This window comes from Jaculus jaculus, chromosome 11 (assembly GCF_020740685.1).
Source record: "Jaculus jaculus isolate mJacJac1 chromosome 11, mJacJac1.mat.Y.cur, whole genome shotgun sequence".
Lineage (NCBI taxonomy): Eukaryota > Metazoa > Chordata > Mammalia > Rodentia > Dipodidae > Jaculus > Jaculus jaculus.
The window spans coordinates 60,556,109-60,579,898 of record NC_059112.1 but is presented as its reverse complement, the minus strand read 5'-3'; the positions used below and the strand labels follow the sequence as shown (position 1 = coordinate 60,579,898).

General features: G+C 44.0%; 1 protein-coding gene across 2 annotated transcripts in view; it reads right to left on the bottom strand.

The window, feature by feature from the left end:
- The window catches only part of Afap1 (actin filament associated protein 1), a 152,187-nt gene that overhangs the window by 60,272 nt on the left and 68,125 nt on the right, over positions 1 to 23,790 (bottom strand). For both annotated transcript variants that reach the window (XM_004655994.2, XM_004655995.3), the window contains exons 4-6: positions 17,801 to 17,909; positions 5,311 to 5,522; positions 826 to 1,005 (exon numbers count right to left, since the gene is read on the bottom strand). In XM_004655994.2, coding sequence (XP_004656051.1) covers positions 826 to 1,005; positions 5,311 to 5,522; positions 17,801 to 17,909 — 501 coding nt within the window. The remainder of the gene's footprint in view (positions 1 to 825; positions 1,006 to 5,310; positions 5,523 to 17,800; positions 17,910 to 23,790) is intronic.

Genomic DNA, 23,790 nt, shown 5'->3' with positions numbered 1-23,790 from the left:
AGGAAAGAGCCATAGAACTGGCCAAGATCCGCAGACCACGGAACCCAGGTGGACAGCAGCAGCTGGGTCACCTTGGCTACCCTGGACAAGGCAACAGAATTGAAAAAGTCTAACATACTTAAACACTGTCTCAGAAAAGGGGGGAATAAGGCAAAGCAGTATTTTTTTAAATTGCTGATGGTGATCACAAATTTTAAAACCCAGTATATCCTAATCATATGCAAAAAATAGTGAAACTGGAGAAAATAAAGTAGGGACTATGGAGATGACTCAGTGGTTAAAAGAGCTTGCTAGCAAAGCTTGTCACCTGGATTCAATTCCCCAGCACCCATGTAAAGTTGTGTGAAAAGTGGTTCATGCATCTGTGATCCCAATGCACCTATAACAATGGGAGGTAGAGTCAGGAGAATTTCAAACTCTCACACCAACTAGTCTGGTGTTTGTAGTCATGAAATTCATTTGCAGCACCAAGATACCCTGATTCACATATACCTCAAAGTTTTCCCCTAGCCTCTACATGCATACTACAGTACACACACACACACACAAACAAACATATACACACATGCCCATATGCACAAAAATCAATCAATCAATCAATAAAAGTTTTTAAAAGAATTATTAAAGTAAAAGAAAGTCCTAGAGGCAGCCTGCAAATGCTTCCTGCAGACAGGAGTCAGGTGAAATGCGACTCTGAGGACATAGTGCTCACCATCAAAGACAAATTTCTATTAATTTATTTGTCTATGCTACCCATCAGAATAACTAAGGACCCCAGAGAAAGGGTAGATAGAGGCTCTGCTACAGCCACAGCAGATGGCCTACCTTCAGCCACTGTTCGGCCTGCTCCTTACTCTGGACTGCAAGAACGAGTGGGTCTGTGCCTTGCTGGGTGATTTTCAACTCATGCTTCTTCTTTTTGCTGTCTTTCGGGATGTAGGTAATGTTGCAGCCTTGGAGTGGCAGTTCCATCTGAGGCTGCTGGTCCTTGGAACTTTTATAGCACTGTATTCAACACACCAAACCAATTTACAGCATAAAGAACTTTGAACAGAAATACTGACAAACCCCAGCATAGTGTTTTCCAGGTTTCAGGTCTGATGACACTGTGGAACTGCTTGACTGCTGGTGAGCAGGTGTGATACACACAATACCCTGCACCTCCTGCCTACTCTCCCTCTGTCCAGGAAATGCATCTATATTTATTTAGCAAAAGTTTATTGAGCAAAAGCTAATGCCTGACTCAAGAGAAAGGTCTCCATGAGGGTGGCTCTTATGTTCCAATGTACATTCTTCATAAAATTATCCAGGAGTATGTGCACACTGACATGGGTACTGCAGTATATAAATGTACTATAGCTTACAACTGTGCAGCCCTGCATTGCTTGGTGTCTGCCAGTACACTGATCTGGACCCTTGATATCTGCAGGTGTCCTTTCTGCCTCCCTCTCAAAGGCAAATGAGCTGCTTAGTGAGGGTATGAACATCAGTCCACAGTGGACAAGTGTCTAATTAGATGTACTTTTTTTGTGGACCCAGAACTCATGCTGCTGTGTGTGTGTGTGTGTGTGTGTGTGTGTGTGAGAGAGAGAGAGAGAGACTGACATCCCTCTTAACTGACTAGCTCCCAGCTGAGACTTTCATACCACTCCTGCTCCTCCCTACCTGTGATACAAAATGGACCTATGAATTATGGAAGTCTTATTATCCTAGATTTGTAGAACATTGCATTTTGTTAATGTATTCAGTTTATTTTTGACTGAGATATATTTTCTGTCTACACAGTACCACTGACCACATCCCTGGGTTCTAGCTTGGTTACTAGATCTGGGTCCCAGGAAATATCTTAAGCTTTTTGAGCTTGTTTCCTTATAAGTGAAATGTTATTTTTTACCACTTTTGCTATTGGTATATTAAGTAAGTTATCAGGGTCTATATCATCTGCTACAGATACTGAGTGTCAGAATTATATGAGGCATTTCATATGTCTCAATGTCCACTCACTGATTAAGTCACCCAATCAGGACAACTTGACAGACAGCAGCAGACTAGGATTCTAGTCCCAAACAGCATGTCTGCAGCACCTTCAACACTGATCATTTACAGGGCAAGAATAAACAAATAGTTACTTTCAGCAACTATTTCTAGAGCACCTTCTTAATTTAGTTTCAAACTCATGACTCTCAGATTCCAGGTAAAAAACATATCCCAATTAAATTAAAAAAAAAAATCAGCCAGTTGTGGTGGCACACACCTTTAATCCCAGCACTTGGGAGGCAGAGGTAGAAAGATTACCATGAGTTCGAGGACACCCTGAGACTACGTAGTGAATTCCGGATCAGCCTGGGCTACAGTGAAACTCTACCTCAAAAACAAATAAACAAACAAACAAGGAAATAGATAAATAAGTATCAACTAATAGTAGCTCTGTCTAAAAAGGGGGGAGAATACTCTGAAACCAACTAATTACACTTCACCTTTTTGTGAATGTTTGCCCTTTACCTAATCTTTTGCCTTTCTGAGTCAGGGAGGAGGGTGAAAGTGAAATTAACAGTAGAGTGGGAGCAGAGTGGAAGAAAGGGCATATTATCACAGGTTGCCCTAACCATGACAAGTATAGTCTAGAGGACAGGAAGGGTCAAGCCAAGGGACGCTTCCTCCAAACCATAAATACAAGGCAGCTCTAAGAGCAATGCCAGAAGTGGGGAAGAAACAGCATGCAGTTCAGGTAAAAGCTTATGGGACCCCAAGAGCTCTGGAACTAGCAGACTCCATGAGGCTGGCCTTTATATTCAGCATGGATGCAGACCTTGGGAAAGGGATGTGCTCTTGGTCTTTCAATGGAGGCACCCCCCCCCCCACGTGGTCCTGGCAGCACTCCCAATGAGCCAAGGAGTGACTGCTTCAGTCCTGGGTGTACAGCCACTTGGGCATGGAAAGGAAGGGCCTAGAGGCAGAGTAAACAAAGCAGGAAACTGCGGTGCCCACATGGCGCACTAGGGAAGAGAACACTTGTCTATATCACTGTTATTTTTCTGTGTCAACAGGGGTCATATGGGTTGGTTATTTCTGAATAAAACAACTTCCACAAAAGAAAAGCATTGAGCTATGTGCGGTAGTGCTTTCCTGTAGTCCTAGCTCTCAGGAGACTGTGGCAGGATTGAAAAGCTTGAGGCCAGCTTGGGCTATACAGTTAGTTTGAAGCCAACCTAAGATATATAGCAAAACCCTGTCATTAAAAAGAAAAAAGGGGCTGGAGAGATGGCTTAGTGGTTAAGATACACTTGCCTGTGAAGCCTAAGGCACATTCTACTCTCCAGATCCCATGTTAGGTTAGCCAGATGCACAAAGGTGAGGCAAGTGCAAGGTCTCACACGCCCACTAGGTGGTGCAATCACCTGGAGTTCAATTGTAGTGGCTGAGGCCCTGTGATGCCAATTTGCCTGCGCTCGCTCACTTGCTTATGCACGCTCTCTCTCTCCTGCTCTAAAATTTAAAATGTTGACAATTAAACAGGACTGGAGAGATGGCTTAGCAGTTAAGGTTCTGCCTGAGAAGCCTAAGGATCCAGGTTGGATTCCCCAGGACCCATGTAAAGTAGATGCACAAAGTAGTACAAGCATCATGAGTTCGTTTTCAGTGGCTAGAAGCCCTGTCATTCCTATATTCCCATATTCATCATATTTTCCCCCTCTCCTTTCAAAAAAGTAAATAAAATTTAAAAAATCAAATAAAAAACTAAGTTTGATTTTGCATTCTATCAAAAATAGTGTTTTCTTCTGGCTTTCCATTCATTGCTTCTCCAATATTTACTCCAAGTGGAAGATATTATCATGTTGGTATGGAAAGCAGAAACTTGCAGGAGGCCAAATGGCAGATAAAGTAGGGGAGGAGGAAGAAGACAAGCGGAGCAGAGGGACATGGACCACAAAATGCAAGCCTTACATACACCCATGAGGCTATAAAGAAGGAAGATGACAAATAATAGGGTGTGGAAAAGAGACCAGGAATCTATACACCAGACTGCTGCCCCCACATACAGCCATGAGGCTGCCTGCACAGTGTAAAAGTTCTTTTAAATGAGAGCTTATTGTACATTTTAAAACAGTTATATAATATATCTACATCTTGTAGCTATTACATCAGATTACAAATAAGGACCATATTAGTACTTTTCATGGTTTAAAATTCCCTATGGCATCATTTTTGGCATATTCTAAATTTGAATGTAGAGAAATACTGGCCGCACATGTGGAAAAAATATGTACTTTATTTTAAAAAAAAACTAAACAAAAACACTAAAAAATATATGATGTCCTAAGAATCTAGGAAAATAGACTCCCATAATTCACAGATGATCCTTAAAGTTTTTTTTTAATATTATGTGCTTCACTAAAATATGATATACAGAAACACAAATTCTCAAGTTTTCTGATTTAATGACATACTTCTGAGCAATTATTTCCTCAGGTTTAACTTGAAAGAAAGAAAAGGCAAAAACATACTGAGCACTTAATCAAATAATCAAATGTTTGCAAAAGGTGGGAGGAGGGCTGGAGAGATGGCTTAGCAGTTAAGCGCTTGCCTGTGAAGCCTAAGGACCCCGGTTCGAGGCTCGGTTCCCCAGGTCCCACGTTAGCCAGATGCACAAGGGGGCGCACGCGTCTGGAGTTCGTTTGCAGAGGCTGGAAGCCCTGGCGCGCCCATTCTCTCTCTCTCCCTCTATCTGTCTTTCTCTCTGTGTCTGTTGCTCTCAAATAAATAAATAAACAAATATTTTTTTAAAAAAAAAGGTGGGAGGAAAGAGGGAAGAATGTGACTGTCCCTTATGGCCAGGGTGCTGCGTTTTACACCCTCTGTTTCTGGTTACTTACTCTATCTTCCTGTTCTGCCTCTTGTGTTAAATAGAAGAAGAAAAAAAAAGCACTTGGCTTTAGGCTTTCCAAAAGAATTTCTTCCCTCTCTGCCTTCCTCCCCCTACCCCAAGGCCTCCTCCACAGGCTCCCCAACCCACTGCTGTGACCTGGCTGTGAGGAATTCACTGACTCACTACAATGAAGATATCTATCTTGTAGCTTCTGGTAAGTCAGAAACAGAATGCTGTGCATTTCCACTGACACAAGCCTCAGGATTCTGGGCATGGGGAAACCATGGGCCCTGCAGAAGTATCAGCCTGGCTGGGCTCAGCAGGGCTCATCTTGGAGGCTTCTGGTATGTCTGCATGCATCAGCCTCAGTCCAATGGCTTTAGCCTATCAATGGCACCTGACCCATCTCACAGACACAGACATGTGCCTGCTGGGTGCCTCACCAGTAGTTTGGTGTCCTTGATAACACAGAGCAGCTTGGTCCACTGGCCAAAGCGTTTCTTGCGGAGCAGGAAGGCACAGATCTTGGCATCCTTCACCAGGTCCATGGAGGCCTCCTCTGAGGGCCACTGGTGCCGGGTTTTCTTCCCCTTTCCGTCCTCCTCCTCTTCATCATATGACTCATAGGAGCTGCTCATGGCATCCGAGTCATAATCTGACCAAAAGATGGAGAGCAAAGATAAGAAGCTGACCTCGGTTGGAGTTCACCTTCATGATCACAAGTACCTAATAACATTTCTAACCACACTAATTCTGCAAGGGGCTGATGCCCCTGAAGAAAACAACTTAGATTTCAGCAATGGAAACTGAATGAAATGCTTTAAACTGAAGTGACTAAATGTCTGTTTTTATTTTATTTTATTACAAAAAAAAAAGCACATTTCTAGGCTCTTTTCCATGTAGACAGGACACTGAACAGCCTCAATGCTGCTGGCATCACCCCTTCTGGCAAACATTAGCTGAACTTTGCCAGGGGCACCACATAGGACCCTGGTCCATATAGGTTCTCAGCTCTATTGTGCCACATCTCAATGAAAGACCCTCTGAGACTTCTAGACGGCACTGCTATGTGCACAGACCTTCCCAACAACCTCTAGGTCACCTTGAACTGTCACAGGAATTCATCTCATTCTTCTGATAGAATGAACTTCATTCTGTGACACACTAGTATTCAGATTAGAGTTAGTCTCCCAAATACATCTTGTCTTCACTTGCCTTAGGGACTTGGCACATGCCACAAATTTCCTGTCCATCCCCTCACCCTCCTGCCAGCACTCAACTAGTATCAATTTAACCTACCGACTCCTCCAGAAAGCAACCTGACTCCGGAGCAGGTACCAGGGCTCAGGGGGGATGTTCAGTGCTCATGGGCTGAAGTTTTCATGCTAACACAAGTGTATTTAGAAATGGTGCTTTTAGGGATAATTGAGATTAAGTAAATTACCAATATGGTTATGATAATAAGGGTAAGATCCTAATTCAAGAAGCTTTGTGGGCTGGAGAGATGGTTTAGTGGTTAATACACTCGCCTGCGAAGTCTAAGGACCTAGGTTCAATTCCCCAGAACCCACATAAGCCAGATGCATAAGGTAGTGCATGAGTCTGGAGTTTATTTACAGGGCTAGAGGCTGGCGCTCTCTCTCTCGCTCTCTCTCTATGTATGTATGTATGTTTGTATGTGTGTATGTATGTGCGTGTGTATGTATGTATGTATGTATATATATCTTTCCTTCTCTCTCTCTCTCTCTCAAATAAATAAAAAATAAGTAGGAGGCTAGGTGGGAGATATCACTGTCTCCTGCCACATAAAGACACAGCAAGAAGGCAGCACCTGCAGCCAGGAAGCGGCCACTGGCAGAACCTCACCATGAGAGAAGCACTGTCTCCACCAGATGGTGTTTTCTGTGACAGCAGACTGACACCTAGTTAAAGGTTCTCCTGGTGCCCCACAACCCACCACAGAGCACCTCATGGCACACTATCACCACAGGTCCTGTCCACCTCCATGTCAGGCTGTGAGCCCTGGGGGAAGGATGACCATTTCACTGTTTGTGCTACCCCAGCACTAATGAAGAACCTGTTGACAGCAAGTATGAAACAGAAGGAAAAATCATTGCATGGATTAAAGGGCATGTGCAAAGCCACCAGAGGGACAGCAGCACATTCAGTATTGAGTGCACACAAACAACTGTCATCAACACAACCTGACTCTGGGCCATGCTGGGTGATGTGCTGCTGGAGGCAGCTCTGATGTACCTCTGATCCCCTAAACACCAGGGCTGCCTGTGATGAGTCACCGGGATGATGATGGAAGGGGTGAACTATGAATAACAAATGGCTAATAACTAAGAAGCAGCAGCAGAGCTCACCTTTGCTCCTAATGGACAGTGGGCTCAGCCTGCACTCAGCACTTACTGTTGGCATTTTAATTTTCTGGCAAAAAAATCTATATTCAAAGAGGGTAGAAAGAAGAACACTCTAGGTTGCATTTTCAGTGATGAGAAGATGACAAAGGATTTCAGACAAGCATGAGTCTGAGACAAGCTGGAATGAGGTGAACTGCAATGATATCCATGAGAGGTGCTATGACTGCTATGGGGCTAAGAAACCTACTGATTGGACAGGTGCTAAGCACTCAGAACTAAGTATCTGACATCCAGGCACTGACATCCATGGGCCTCCGTAGCCTCCACCCTACCAGCACAGACACCCCGGTGTCTGCATCTGCCTATTGCCTCCTCTTCACCCAGCTGCCATTAGGGCCATTTATACCTTCACTTTTCTCCCTGTTTACACTTGCCACACTTGAAAGTCCACAAAGCCCAGTGGCTATGTAGACACCATGCTGCAGAGCCCAGAGGCAGAACATGGCTACCATTCCTGACAAGACACTTTGGCACAGACAAGAGGTGTGTGGAAAGTGGGGAGAACAGTCTCATCATCCTGACCCTAGACAACTTGCTGGCCACCAGCCAGAAGTCCAAGGAGCAGCACCAGGAGTGAAGGCACACTGCAACAGCATGGAGCAGGCAGCCATGGGCTCAGGACTGTCAACAAGGGCTGGCAATGCTCTGCACCTGCGCTGGGAGCAGGTCACAAAGATGGCTTGCTTTAGGGAGGGCATACATCCACATTTTATATGCTTTTGGTAAATAGATATTTTACAATAAAGGGTTTTTTCAAAGTTGAGAAGGCAAGAACATGGGATGCACAAGAGGCAACAGAACAGGAAACACAAGTCAGGCATATGAACAGCACAGAAAGGTTATGTGCTCTCCCAGGTTCACTGAGGGACAAGTGTGGCAGTGGGCATAGTCCTACTTATAGTGAGGAAACAATTCTTAAAATGTCTAATGGAAGCCCTCAGAGTTCAGACCAATTTTTGGAACATCACACACAGTGATGAATAAATGAAGAAAGGAACTAATGAGTAAATCAGTCATGAATTAGAGGTTGCAGTTGATTTCATTAACTCAATAATTACAAGCCAAACACTTGCTGTCTGCCAGGCAACATTTCTTACATGTTTATTTATATGCTGGGTTCCAGAAAGAGTTGTAAAGACAGATCTGGAGACAGGCACAGCTATTCAGAGAAAAGGAAAAGTAATGCTCAGAGATGAAGAAATTCACCCAAGACCACATCCCTAGTGCATGACAGCTCGAAGGACAAACCAGGTCTCCTGACCTCAGACAGAAAGGGAATACCATGAGCACTCCTCATGTGGGAATGAATGGGCTGAGATCAAGAGTGCATAACAATGTGCTAGGCACTCCAAGCTACCTTCTGAAAGCAGAACTAATAGACCCACTGCTAGAACAATGTCAGCCAACTTAGCAGGAAGCAAGAATGGCCAGGAGAAACAGCCTCAAGGAAAGCAACTCTACAAAGAATGTCCCCAGCAGTAGCTCCTAAAGCCATCAGAGGTCTCATGGTCTTTCCCATATATTATATGGCAATCTAGGACTCCATAATGGAGTAAGACTTCAAGGATCCAAAGTGGAGAGGGTTGGGGTAGGAAAGCTCGGGGATCTATAGTGGGGAGGTGTGGTGGTTTGATTCAGGTGTCCCCATTGACTTAGGTGTTCTAAATGCTAGGTTCCCAGCTGTTAGAGATTTGGGAATTAATGCCTCCTGGAGGGAGTATATTGTTGGGGGTGGGCTTATGAATGTTATAGCCAGTCTCCACTTGCTAGTGTTTGGCACACTCTCCTCTTGCTATTGTCCACCTGATGTTGGTCAGGGGGTGATGTCCACCCTCTTCTCATGACATCATTTTCCTCTGCCATCATGGAGCTTCCCCTTGAGCCTGTAAGCCAAAATAGACCTGTTTTTTCCCACAAGCAGCTCTTGGTTGGGTGATTTCTACCAGCAATGCGAACCTGACTGCAACAGGAGGACCTCGGGGATCTACAGTGGGGAGGACCTCAGGTATCCATAGGTAGAGGACCTCAGGGATCTATAGTGGAAAAAGGACCTCAGGGATAAGCCAATGTAAGGCTTCTAGCCTAGTATTTCTAAATGGGGAGAATGACAGCTCTGGGACTACAGTTTGGATGAAGGTCTCCAAAGCCCATGTTCTAAAGGCTGGGTCCCCAGGGTGGCAGTGTTGAAAAGTGATGATATTTTTAGGAGATGGGTCCTAGTGGGAGGACTTTAGACACTGAGGATGTGATTTAAAGAGATTGTGGAATCCAGTCCTCTTCCTGTCACTTTGCTTCCTAGCCATGACATGAACAGTTTCCTGCCAAGATGTATACCTTCACCTTAGACCCAAAGCAATAGAGACACTTGATGGGTGAGAGCTTACAGTAAGCCAAAAGCCACCATCCTCTTAATTGCCTCAGGTACTTCATTTTCCTCATTTTAAGAGATGTGAGCACAAAGTTGAACACAGACAGTATCAGGTATTTTACAACATGGGAGGACAGCAGAGGGGAAGGGAGGAACAAGGGGGAAGAGAAGAGTAGGAGAAAGGAAAAAGGAGCAAACAGCCACAAAAGCAGCCACCCATTATTCATTCAACATGTATTTACTGAGCACTTATATGCCAGACACAAAACAGATAAAAAATTTACTTTCATTGGTCTTATATTTTAGTAATAAGAAACTGATGACAAGAATATGAATTCTCAAAGATGGGAATATGGCCAAATAAAATACCTTTAGAAATACTGCTTTTGAGATGTTCCTTCCTATGTACATGACAGTGTGCTGGAAGCCAGAGTCATTTTACCCACTCTACACCTCAACCCCATGATAGGCAGGGCTCTTGGATAGGTACAGTCATTGGGTAGAGCTAGCCATGGGGCCTTGTAAGCACCATGAGGGTCATGGATTCCACTTTTGAGTGAAGTGTCTTTTTTTTTTTTTTTTTTTTTTTTTTTTTTTTTGGTTTTTCAAAGTAGAATCTTGCTCTAGCCCAGGCATGTAATCTCAGGCTAGCCTTGAACACACAGCGATTCTCCTCTCTCTGCCTCCCAAGTGCTGGGATTAAAGATGGGTGCTACCATGCCCAGCAGTGTCTGATTATGTCTTGAGATGGCTGGTCTAGTGACACTATAGTCCCACTCCAGAAAAACACAGAGAGATACTTCGCATCTCAGAGACTCATATCTTTAAGACAATCTTATGCTCAAAGCTGCCATGAGGACCAAAAAAGGTCCAGAAGAGGGATTTTTGTGACCTTAAAACTTCTGGAAGCAAGTGCACTGGCCCTGTGAACATTATGACCCAAAACAGTAGAGCCTGAAACAGCCAGGAATGATCTCCAAACAAGTGCATCCCACAGCATACACCATGCAGTCATATGCCTGCACCCCACAAAGTCATATGGGGCATGTCAATTGGTCCTTTATTGAGGGAGAAGGAAGAGAACAATAGGGAAGGGAATTGGTGAGGTGAAAGTTCAAATGAAAGCTCCTTCTGATTCCAGAAAGCCAAGACTATTGTGTGGCACTTACTGTCACCTAGCAAAGCTAAAACTCCATCTCAGTTCCTTCTGTTCTGAGATTGGTTGGCCAAGACAGAAACCTGTGAGGTATCTGGAATAATGCAAAGAACTAGTAAGTGTTGTATTCCAAGGCAGCATGGGACACAGGCTGGCTCACCTTCCAACTCAGAGTTCCCTAGCCACTGTGGGACCAGGATCCTCCTTTTGTATCTTGGAATCCTGGGATACACAATCCTATAGCCAAGGGCACCAGCACCTCTAGTGACCTGTGTTGCCAAGCTAGGGGGAGTTAAGACAGATGAGCTGTGATCTGATCTCATATGGATTCAGTTGGTCCTGAATCTTGCCACTCCAAATGCAGCTGTTCCTCCAGGCTGTTGTTCTAACCAGAGGTGCAAGCAACAGCCAGCCAGCTGCTGATTTCAACAGCTCCTATGGCTGCATGGGGCCATCTATTCCATATCACCAGTGGTTGGCTCCTCTGAGCAAACCTTGTTTCAGAAAGTAGTAATGGGTACACTTCTAGAAAAAAATAATAGATACAGCTCAGTACAGACATTTGGGATATCTGACTACTATTTCACTTTTGGGAAATTTAGTCATCACCAGGTCAAGATGAAAGTTGAGCAGATCAGGATGGGCTACAGGATTTCTGATGAATGGAGAGCACTCCTCTATCCAGTTAAAGCAATCTTAGTATATGACAGAAGGCTCCATCAGGGCCCAAATATGAATGTGGAAATGAACTAGCAAAGCAAACTTTGAGAATAAAATAAGGGAAAGAAATATGGGAATATTACCTTTGGACCTTGCAAATAACTTTTCTGAGAGAATTGCTATGAGATATTTTTTCTGCTAAGTTTATGAGTTGTAATTTGCCCTGAAGTACTCTTAGAACCATGTAATCCATCCACCTGAAGGAATGTAACTAGCTTTCCTATGCCTTGATTTATTTTTGGACTGAATAGCACAGATAACCAATGCTGACAAGAAATGTTTAGAGATGCTGGCTGACCTTAAGCTGTGCTCTTTGCCCCACTTTCTCAGTGACCTGGTTGTATACTTGATCCAGAACCATGTGTGTATGCTTGAGAAGTGCTAACCATAGCATTGAAGACAACACAGTAAGTAATAAATTGCTCACAATACTGCACAGATCTATTGATAAAAACAATGTACTTAGTGTTATTGCATTTGAGAATGGAGTGTATATATGAGTTCTGGATCAGCAGAGTCCAACAGGTCATACCCCTAGAACCTTTCCCTTAACAAATGCTTAAAGGATTATTCAAAGTCAAAAGTTCCTTGACCTTCACACACTCATGTTGCCTGTCCTTTGACTATGTAATACTAATTCTTCACACATTACTGTTTTTTGCTATCCAATAAAAACACCCATGAGTGCCTGTCAGGAGAAGCTGCACAGCCACAGACAGAGGAACAGCGAGAGTATAAGCAGCAGGTTCACCCTTGGTTTCAATAACTTCAAGGTCCTCTGGCTCTACTTCTAGAAGCAGCTAGCCCACTCTTGGGCAAACAAACCCAAAAGTCACTTTCTGTAAATTCAGGGCCATACCACCCAATTGGGCAGATGGACAAGTTGCATAAGCCAATTCATTTATATGCCCCTGACCCCCATTCCTGCCACATTCCTTCTTTCTGTTGCACTGACTCACCAGCCTTGGCTCATATGGTCTGAATTCATGGTCATGACTCAAGGAAAACCAGTAACAACTGATCTACAGAAGGCCTCCACCACGGGCTCCATGTGAACCAAGTGCAGTGTGGGCATCAGTATGCCAGGCCAGGGTCTAGCAAAGCCTTCTCTGCAGCAGATCTTCATACTCAGATTAGTCATATCATCTACCATACACATCAGGCTGCCTCCTTCCCCAGACTTCTTGACCAAAAAGGCTTATATACAAAGGGTCAGGCTGGCAGAAAGGGGGTTAGCATAGAACTCAGCAACAGAGTTCCCCTCACAAGGGAAGCTAGCTCCAGGCACTTTGATACCCTACCTGAACTGACCACCAACCACATAACCATGTTCCTGTCAACTATTCATGTCATAGTAACTTTTCATCACTTGTCCCACTGGTAGCATGAAGAGAAAATCTACCTCCATAGCCCCAATATTCCTGCCATGAGCACCACCTGTGGTCTTACAGAAAGCCAGATTCACCATCATGAGATTCTACACAGTATTATCTTTCTAACCAAGGGACATATTTTGCAGCAAATATAGTTCATCAATGAGCTATGGCTAAGGACATCCAGTCTCATCACATTCCTGTTGGCCTAAAGAAGCTGGCCCTATAGGTAGGGAGAACTGAGTTTTGAATGCTATTATAGTATGTGGTGGTTTGATTCAGGTGTCCCCCATAAACTTAGGTGTTCTGAATGCTAAGTTCCCAGCTGATGGAATTAATGCTTCCTGGGGGGCAGTGTATTGTTGGGGGCAGGCTTATGGGTATTATAGCCAGTTTCCCCATGCCAGTGTTTGGCACACTCTCCTGTTTCTGTTGTGCACCTTATGTGAGCCAGTCCATCCTCTGCTCATGCCATCTTTTTCCCCTGCCATCGGGGAGCTTCCCCTTGAGCCTGTAAGCCAAAATAAACCTCTTTTTTCCACAAGCTGTTCTTGGTTGGGTGATTTCTACCAGCAATGCGAACCTGACTGCAATAGTAAAGTGCTACCAAGGAGTGGGATTGCTGCTAGACACCTGACTGTGTGGCTTTGGCCTTTTGGAGCTGATTTTCAAGAGGAATGTGGAAGGATTTGAAACCTTGGCCTAAGAGATGCCTTGTAATGCTATAAGTAAAGCTTGATGTACTATTCTGGTCAGAGTTGAAAGACCTGAATGCAGTAAGAACTGTGGACTGTGAGGTTTGGCTTATGAGGGTAAGAAAGAGCTTTGTTTGGATTGGGCTAGCAGTTTGTGAGAGACTTGCTGTTATGCCCATGTCCTGAGAAGTTGTACAGGGTTGCTTTGCATAGAAATAGACTGATGTGAGCAGAGGGATATGGCAAAGAAAGCAATGTTTAGGCCAAAACTGCTGCCTGTTCTGCTGCAATTGAGAGATTACAACCTTTGAGATTGGGCCCAGCTGACCCGCATTGGGGCGGAATTGGAACTCCAGAGAATTGTTGCTAGTTACAATTATCGAACTTGGAGATTTGTCACTGGCTAGAGTTGTTGGACTTGAAGCTACAGAGTTTGACGTTTGCCCCGGTTGTTTTAAATCTTGTATTGGTTGAATATTTCTTTGCTATGCCCAATGCATAGCATATGCAGTGTGAATGTTTATTCTGTGCCATTATGGTTTTTTGAGGACATTTTTTTGGTAGAATGGCTCAGTTTAAAGATCTTGGACTATGGGGATGTTTGAACATCATTGGGGTTGATTAAAAACTGTGAAGACTTTTAAAGTTGGACTGAATGCATTGTATTTTACATTATGCATGGTTATCAGTTTATGGGGAGCAGAGGCAGAATGTGGTGGTTTGATTCAGGTATCCCCCATAAACTTGAGTGTTCTGAATGCTAGGTTCCCAGCTGATGGAGATTCGGGAATTAACGCCTAATAGGGGCAGTGTATTGTTGGGGCAGGCTTATGGGTATTATTGCCAGTTTCCCTATGCCAGTGTTTGGCACACTCTCCTGTTTCTGTTGTCCATCTTATGTGGGCCAGGGGGTGATGTCCACTCTCTGCTCATGCCATCGTGGAGATTCCCCTCAAGCGTGTAAGCCAAAGTAAACCTTTTCCCCCACAAGCTGCTCTTGGTTGGGTGATTTCTACCAGTAATGTGAACCTGACTGCAACACCAGCTAATTAGGAAAACCTTGTGGGGTGGGGTGATGTCTTCCATTCTGGAATCATCCAGTGGTGTATGCTCTAGCTCCCACAGCCAGCACTCTTAAGTCCAAGAACAGGGAACTGAGAAGGGTGAAGGGTCCTCTCACCCTAATAACAGTTCGCTTTCCCTCCCTGAGTGAACTGCACAGATTTAAGGGCAAGATGTAGAGATGATTCCATGACATTGGAAGTGGACATTGCTTCACAGCCATGTTGTGCTCCTCAGATCAGTAACGTATGGCCTGGGAAATGATCCTGGCATTGGTCTTGAATATTAAGTAGTAGGACAGAAAAAGTATTTTGGAACTTAGGTGCTCCCTGGGATCCTCTTTGTCCTCTCATGCCCTAGGGATGAAGGTTGATGGAGCTACAGCCATCCAAGACAAGAAGTCATGCTGCTGGCCTAGATCTTTCCAGAAAGAGGCTACATCACCCTATAAGAAGCCGTGATCATCTATAGGCTTGCTTCAAACAAAGGAAATGTGGAACAGGGAGTCAGAAGGAAATATAAGTGCAAGGTATGGTACTGATCTGCAGCAGAAGAAGGACTGAGCTACTTAGGAATTTTTCTATTTTTCCATAAGGATATATTTGTAAGTGTATAAATTAATTCTTCCTCTCTACCCCCTCACCCCTCCCCCACTCCCAGTCCCTCATCATCTAAACAGAAGTGTATAGAGTATCTGAGAATCTAAGTTACAGAAGAGAGGGTGTTCACCTGGAAGTGAATTCTTTGAGAAGCTCAGGGGTTCCATCATATAGGTGACAGATGATGATGTGAGGCTCAGGAAGGACTACGCTACAACTTTCCTTGGAACTTTGGGGTGGCAAGAGGAGAAGGCATGTACAAGAGAAACTGAAATGTTTTAAGCTGTGTGTCCTTATCTGGACAGAACGGGAATGCCTTCTCTTGTAAGATTCGGGGTTAAGGGCTAGCAGAGGGTGCCAGGTGTTGCTGTTACTCATCTGCTGACGCTACACCCGCTATAGATCTGCCATGTCTGCTCCTTCAATGCCTGTGTGCTGGGCCAGGTGTGTGCACCTCTGTGAAGGCAGGTCTCCTAGGCAACCAGGGCATCAGAATAGGAGAAGTGAGCAGGAGACAACCTATCCCTTTTCTCCCCCAGTCCTCATCTATGTTCTTCCAGATGACAAGCCCACTGGACAGGGACAATATCCCCCCCAAAGGCTCTTTCTCCAATTGTGGAATGCAGCAGCCTTACTCTCCCACTCCAAAGCCTTCACAAAACCACATGGGCATAGGACTCACCCAGCCGCCTCTGAGGTCCTGCCTAACAGAAGCAGCAGCAGACCCTGGGGCACTGATAAGGAAGAGGCAACTGCATCACAGACCACCAGTGACACTGTAATGAGATAACCTGCTGAAGAGGGCACAGGCAATCTCTAATCACTGCCACTTTCCTGAGCAAGCAAGCTCTTCTGTCACCTCATCTTCTGGAATCAAGGTAACATGAGGTGCTCTGCAGTCAGCAGCTGGGGGAGGGCTTCACTGCAGCGAAGCCATGTGCAGCTTTTCAGGCGGAATCACCACAGGCCCCAAACCAGATAAAACCCTCATTTTCACCTTAGAAGGTGTGTAGGGGAGAAAGAGGAGAAGGATGGAACTAGAAAATGCCCACATGAAAGAAAGGAATCCAGCGCCATCAGTAGAAACATCAAACCACTTCATGTCTGTGTTTTCTAATAAACCAGCTATCTTAATAGTAGACACAAAGAAATCACTTGAATGCATTTTACCCAGTAGTTCCTAAAAGAAGGAAAAACCACAGCCTGTAACTAACATGTATCAGGGTCTAAATCAGAGACATTCTCTACTCACTGGAACTGCCAGTGTTCACAGCAGTGGACAGTGCATAAGCAAGACTGGGGTTCTGTGTCAGGATGGCCAGAGCTAGCAAGTGGAAATACACTTGTTTGTAATTGTACACCCCAGCTTCAGTTTTTGCTGACCGTTCACCTTCCCAACAGTGCACCACTGGGAACATCTCCTGAAACAATCACATTCACTATCAAATTAGATTTGATTTCCTGATACAGCCAGGCTTGTTTGTTTCTAGGGAAGAGGAGGACCTGAAAAGGCCAAGATTCCATGGAGCAGAGGCTTCAGGTGATATTGGATCATCTCACAGAAAGATAGACCAGGGAAGAGAACACAGCATGAAGTCATGTTCTGGGGGTTTTCATGACTGAAAGTCACCTTCTCCCCTCCCATGTATCCATCTTTTATGAAAAGTCAAGCTAGGGAATAGAGATGACTCAGAGCTTACAGGCACTTGCTTGCAAACCCTGATGGCCCAGGTTCAATTCAATACCTACATAAAGCCAGATGCACAAAGTGGTGCATGCATTTGGAGTCTGTTTGCAGTGGCAGGATGACTTGGCACATCCATACTCCCCCTCCCGTGGGTGCACACGCCTCTCCCTTTCTCTTTTTCTTTATGTCTCAAATAAATACAATATTTTAAAAAGCGAGCTAGACTCCTTAAGTTGACACATGCTCAGATACTTGATCTGTTTATTTATGAGACACTAAGACTATGTGTGACAGACAGTGAGAGGAGAAATAACGTCAATGATTCCAGCAGTAGTTAGAGAAGGTTTCTGCATTAACATGTCATCATGGATCAGAGTCTGAAAGGGGGAACTTCTCAAGCTAACAGCAGGCAGCTATGGGAGCCTGAAGACTACTGACTTGGGAGGAAAAATTCCAATAAAATCTGTCACACCCTTCCCTCAATGATGAGGCCTATTTGTTCTATATCCACAGACAGCCTAGAATAAGTAGAAACTATTCTAACCTTGGCCTGTGGAGGTGGTCTAGCAAGACTAAGGGTGCCCACCTATACAAATGTGCCACAAAGAGCCACTTGTCTCCTGACCTGACCACAGGGAACTCATCTCAACCACTCACACTTGCTTCTACAGCATAAGGCACTGTTGACCTTGACTCATAAGCAGATAGAACAGACACTGCCTTCCTTAGGTTCCAGATCCACTTCTGTAGTGCTAGGGAGGTCTGTCTCTCCATACAAAGAAAAGTGCCTGGGCTTACCACCACTGTTACAATTCAAGGGCCACCTTGGTGAGTGACTGGTACTCACTTGAGGTGATGTACTCTGGAGCTTTTCCAGGGCTCAGTGGCACAGCTTCCTCATAGTAACCCTCTGGAAGAGAGGACGTTGGTAAGGGTGGAGGCCCACTGTCAGGAGGCTGAGGGAAAAGGAAACCATGTCAGGATTAGTATAACCAGTGAAGGCAACTCTGCATCTCCCAGGTAGCAAAAGCATCTTCTTCCAATAAGAGGTCCAAAGGTCAGTTCTTCATGGACTAGCACCACTTTCCTGCTCACATCTGAGCCTTAGCCTCATCCTGACTAGACACAGACTGTTCAGCCCTTACCAGCATCTTGAAGGAGTTTCACATTTACCTCATAATACCTCACCTGAGTATTATCAACCATTAAAGCACATCCTCCAAATCCAGCTAGGCTGACTCACACCTGCCCACTCAGCCCTTCAGGGGTTGTGTGCTTCACTTTGTCCTGTAGTCCTCCCAGAAAAAAAAGGGGAAAAAAAAACTCTAGACCTACAATGGCTGCATTCATGGAGGAAGAGTGCCCACATTCCCATGTATTCCTCCTGGTGCTGGGAAATGGGTCTAAAGCCATGCAGACCACCCATGAGCCACACTCAGCTCTCTAGAGAGACATCTGCTCCTTTCCCAAATCCATTATTCCATCCCACCTCCCTACAACTTAGGTCTGCAACACAACTTCACAATGTGGGAAAGGTGGGAGTTGCCCCACTCCTCAACACTAAATAGATCCTACCCAGCCTATAAGATGCATCCCTGAACTCCGTGGCCATTACAGTGCCTCACATTCTACAGATACAGAGTAAGGCCCAAAATCTAAAGCATCCTGCTCAAAATTAGATGCTTGTATCTGCCATAGCCAAGACCTTTTTAATATTCACATTCTCTCTCCCTCTCTCTCATCTCATACTCTCTGTATTCTGTAAATAACTAGTACCTAGGGACATTACAGAGAATGGAGTGGAGATGTTGCAAACTGAACATCTACCAAGTAAAGGTTCTAAGTAGAACAATGTTCCAATGAAATCATGGAGTTTGGTTTTTATTTTCATGTAAATTCTTGAGAATATGACTAGACTGTTGAATCCAAAAGTCCCTTGTGAATGTCAATCACCTACCACCTCATTCCTCCTGCAGCTTGAGAGAGAGGATTTATGCCTAGTTCTTCCCACAGTCCCTCAGATAGCTGAGGGTAGCTACCACCCTTCCACCCAGACCTATTCCCTGGACTGAGCAGTTCCAATACCCTGGGTGGTCACTATCTTGCTGTCACCCATCCAGGCAAGGGCTACTGTGGTAGGTGGCTGTCACTCACTGAACGTGATTCACTCCAGAGCTATCTTGGGACCCACGGTAGACCATCCCCAGGCCTTCTCATCCTGCTATAGGTGCTGTCCTAAAAGGGAATCTGGCATACTGTGTTTGGCATAGGGCAAGGCTGGGTAGGACAGCCAGGTTTAAATCCTGCTGCTGCTTCAGAAAAGCTGCTTGATTCAGTAAGTATGTTTTATCTATGAGAATTTAGGCATTTCAACTTTTCAGCATGGTGAAATAGATTACTCATGTCCTGGACCACAGTAAGAAGAGGTAAATAAAACTAATGTTTGGTAGGTATCCAGGCCAGGCTTCCCTCCTTGCTTAACTGAGGAGTATGCAAACAGACACTATATGTACTTGGCATGCTTTAGACCTGATAATCCCACCTCTAAAAGTGTACACCAAGAAAGTCCATTAGTCCCATGAGGAAAAAAAACTGTACAAGGATGTTCAGGAAAAGTTTTTTGGCCAAATCTAAACAATCATCAAAAGAAGAATGTCCAGATGCATTGCTACATCCATAAGCAGACACAAAAAGGGTACCTCAGTCTGGTCACTCAGTTGAAACCCCTGCCAGACACTGCTGAGTGAAAGAGAGCAGCTGTCTCCCCACCCCTTCTTAGATCATTTGTGTGCTTCTGCTTACAAAACACAAAGACAGACAGACTTTTTTCCCCCAAAATTGTTAACAAAGGGCTGTCTCTTTCATACATACCTGTATAGCTTAGGTTTATACCTAATGCGTATCATTTTTAAAATTATAAAAACTCAGGAGGCTAGAACTATGGCTTAGCAGTTAAGGCACATGTCTGCAAAGTCAAAGGACCCAGGTTCAATTACCCAGTACCCATGTAAGGCCAGATGCACAAGCTGGCACATACAACTAGAGTTTGAGTTCATTTGCAGTGGCTAGAGGTCTTGGTGCACCCATTTTAAAAAAAAAAAAAGAAAGAAAGAAAAGTCAGAACACTTTCACATTGAAACAATACCCCTCAAAAATACTACAGAAGCAATCACTTGCCTAGAAGGATCATCAGTCCACTCTGCTACTGACTCCTGGAAGTCTGCTCAGGAGCTCCTGATGCATCAAATAGGACCAAGAGCAGAGGCTGAAAGGGCTGCCTGAGCTATCTGCATCTCTGCTTTCCAGAAAATCCTTTCAGATGCTTTTTCACATGCCACTTCCTCCTGAAAAATGAGGGTGCCCTCATGCTATCAGATTCCAACTCAGGATTCAATGCAAATAAGCACAAGCTGACCTTGTCCCCACTGAAGGATAAATGGCATGATGGTCTCCAGCCAGACCACAATTCTCAAAGGCTCCTGTAGTTACAATGGGAAACCCTCACAGGATTACTCTAACTGGTACCACAACTTTCCCTTGGTGTCAGTGCAAACAAGCTCTAACCCTGGCTCACTTCTATCCCATGTTTGCCTACACTTCTTCTCACAACACATATACTAATGAAATAAAGAACTGCAGCTTTGGATACCTGGGAGAGAAACTACCCTCCCTCCTTCAAAGGGAGGCTGACTTTGGCCTCCACTGTACTTAGGAATTCAATTAATCATACCATGCCAGATCCAGATACTTTCAATTTCCCTGAAGTATTTCTCTCTCAACTTAATACCTGAGCAAAAATGTCTTAACATTTTACTTGAGAAATCTTGTCCACCTCTTACCAGAGGAAATAAGTACTTAAAAAGCTGCACAGCAACATGTTCTCATTTAACTCACAGTACTTGGCATGATTTCAATTACATCTCTTTGGAAAGAAACTTCCATTAGGATATGCCTTTTCTCCTTTAGGGGAAAGTATCACAGAGAATTCTTTCTCTAGTGATAGCAATTATGTTCATAGAATTGTGTGATGTATATAGAATAAGAATTGTTATTATTACCATTACTTTAGCAACATAATAGTAATTACTATTCACTGCTTACCTACTATGTGCCAGACATTATTCTGAGACAGTGATTATGTTTTTTTTTTCTCTAGCTCAGAAAATAACATCAAGATATCAGTGTTACAACTACAATTCAACACAGGCAATGGGTGCAAAGGACCAAAGACCTTGCCTGGGTTGTATATGCCACAGAATTAACCAGAGTGTTCACTGGATCAGAGCTGTAGAACAGCACAGCCTGCACCTCTGTATCTCTCAGCACCTGATGCTACAGTACTGAGCAGAGAAGGATGGGAGGAAGGAACTGACTCCACTGAGGCTGCAAATTCAAGCAGACCTGCATTTCCTAAGTAGACCCCAATTCCCACATCAAATTTTATCCAGCACATTACTCCTTCCAACTTCATCAGAGCTAGCATCCTGCCTCTTACCTCCCTCAACCCCATCAATATTTTTCTATGCATATCCCATTTTTTCAGTTCCTTGCATGAGAAACGCCAATAAATTACCGGGCCTGATTTTAGCTGAGAAAATATGTTGAGAATGTGAGAGTATGTTTTTCTGGTTTCAATTCTATATATACAATGGTGCATCCAGATTGCTTTTGTGGTTATAGTAAATTGAATCTATTAATAGTAGCAGATACCAACTATAAAACCTAAAATAAAATCAAGGATTGGGTGAGTTTACCATGTCAGTAAATCCTTCTCCAGCTGACAAGCATGTGTGGCAGCATAGGATGCACAAGCCATAATCTGAATTTACCTAGCCAAGGGTCATACCATATTGTGGGGTGGTACAGAGATTGCCAATGGATAAAAACTGCAAAAATGGTTTCTCAACATTAAGAATTCTGAGTGAGTGCTCTTCTTGGAAAATAAGTCTTTGTTCTTTTTCCACCATTGCATCTGATTGCTACCTGACTTACATTCCCACAGCAACTGAGTTCACACTGGGAAGACCCACCCACATTTTCTCATGCTTTCTCAGCTTTACTAATGCACATTGGAAGTCCAGCCCATTTCCTTCCTCCTCTATCAGTAGCTGGTACTGAGATAGAAGGCCATCAGGAAGAGCCAATGGAAGTGGCAAGTGGCTACACATCTGGAATCCTGCAGAGTATGGAAGAGAATGATACCACCACATTACACAGAAGACCAAATTCTGAGATTCTCAAAAGACAAGAAACAAACAAGAATGCAAAGGTTCACAGCCATTAAACAGCCTGTGGCTGCACAGGGAAATCAGTGGCTTTCTGGCTTGAAATCTTGAGCTTCAGCCTTAACTCTACAACTTGCAAAGCTAATCCTAATCTCAAACAGCCTCATAGTCTCATCAATCAGTTAACAAAGGTGCTGAGGAGGCACAGGGACTTTAGAAGGGCAAGATGCAGCTCCAGACTCTGTGGGAAAGGCTGCTGTTAAAACCTCATCATTTCAATGAACAAAGAATGGTGGCTGAGTGAGGAGGAATAGGGAGTTGCTATTTACTGGGGACAAAGTCAGTTGGGAAGATAAAAGAGTTCTAGAGATGGACAGAGGGGATGGCTACACAGAGAAAATGTGATTGATGTCACTGAACTGTGCACATAAGAATAGTTAAGGGCTGGAGAGATGGCTTAGCGGTTAAGCGCTTGCCTGTGAAGCCTAAGGACCCCAGTTCAAGGCTCGATTCCCCAGGGCCCACGTTAGCCAGATGCACAAGGGGGCGTACGCGTCTGGAGTTCGTCTGCACTGGCTGTAAGCCCTGGCGCGCCCATTCTCTCTCTCTCTCTCTGCCTCGTTCTCTGTCTGTCACTCTCAAATAAATAAATAAAAATAAAACCAAAAAAAATTTAAAAAAAGAATAGTTAAAAAAGAGCCAGGCATTGGGGTACACAACTGTAATGCCAGCACTCAGGAGGCAGAGGCAGGAGTCAAGGTTCAGCCTGGGCTACATAGCAAGATCCCACCTCAAAAAAAAAAAAAAAATAGCGGGAGGGAGTTACGATCATGGTATACCCTATATATCTATGGAAGCTAAATAAAAAGCTTTTTTAAAGGCTCGATTTATCCAATGCAATAAATAAATATGTAAATAAAGAGAGTAAATTTCATGTTCTATAAATTTTGCCACAAGAATAATGTTTTTTAAAAAACATGTCTCTTATCTTCTGGCCTAAAGAGGCATCAAATTTACAGAGCGTCTGTCCTTAAGATTCCCTACATGGTGTAACTCTATGCCATGTAAGACACTGAATAAAAGCATTTACAAAGCTTCAACTGGGTAGCATGCCCTTTCTAAAGACATGACTGCACTTAAATTAGTAATGTCCAACTTCTCACAAACATGGAGAATGCCAAGTCAAAACCTGCTGCAGGTTGGTTTTATATTTATATGACTGATTAAATGAACATGCTTAAATGTGGCAAAAATCCCTTCTCCGCCTCAAACTCAGCAAGACTCAACTGTGTTTCAATTTGTGTTCATTGGCCTGTTAGGGAAAGTTAAAGATAAAAAAGCAATGTTTATATTTTTGGTCTTGACTATGCCAGTCTAGTGTGGTTTTTAGAGAATATCAAATAAAGGGTTGAAGAGATGCCTCAGCAGTTAAGGTGCTTGCCTGCAAAACCTAATGACCCTGGTTCAATTCCCCTGTACCCACATAAAGGCAGATGCACAAAGGGATGCATGCATTTGGAACTTGTTTGCAGTGGCTGGAGGCCCTTGGAACCCATACTCTAAGTTTTTCTTCTCTCTATCTCTTTCTGCTTACAAATAAATTTTTAAAAAT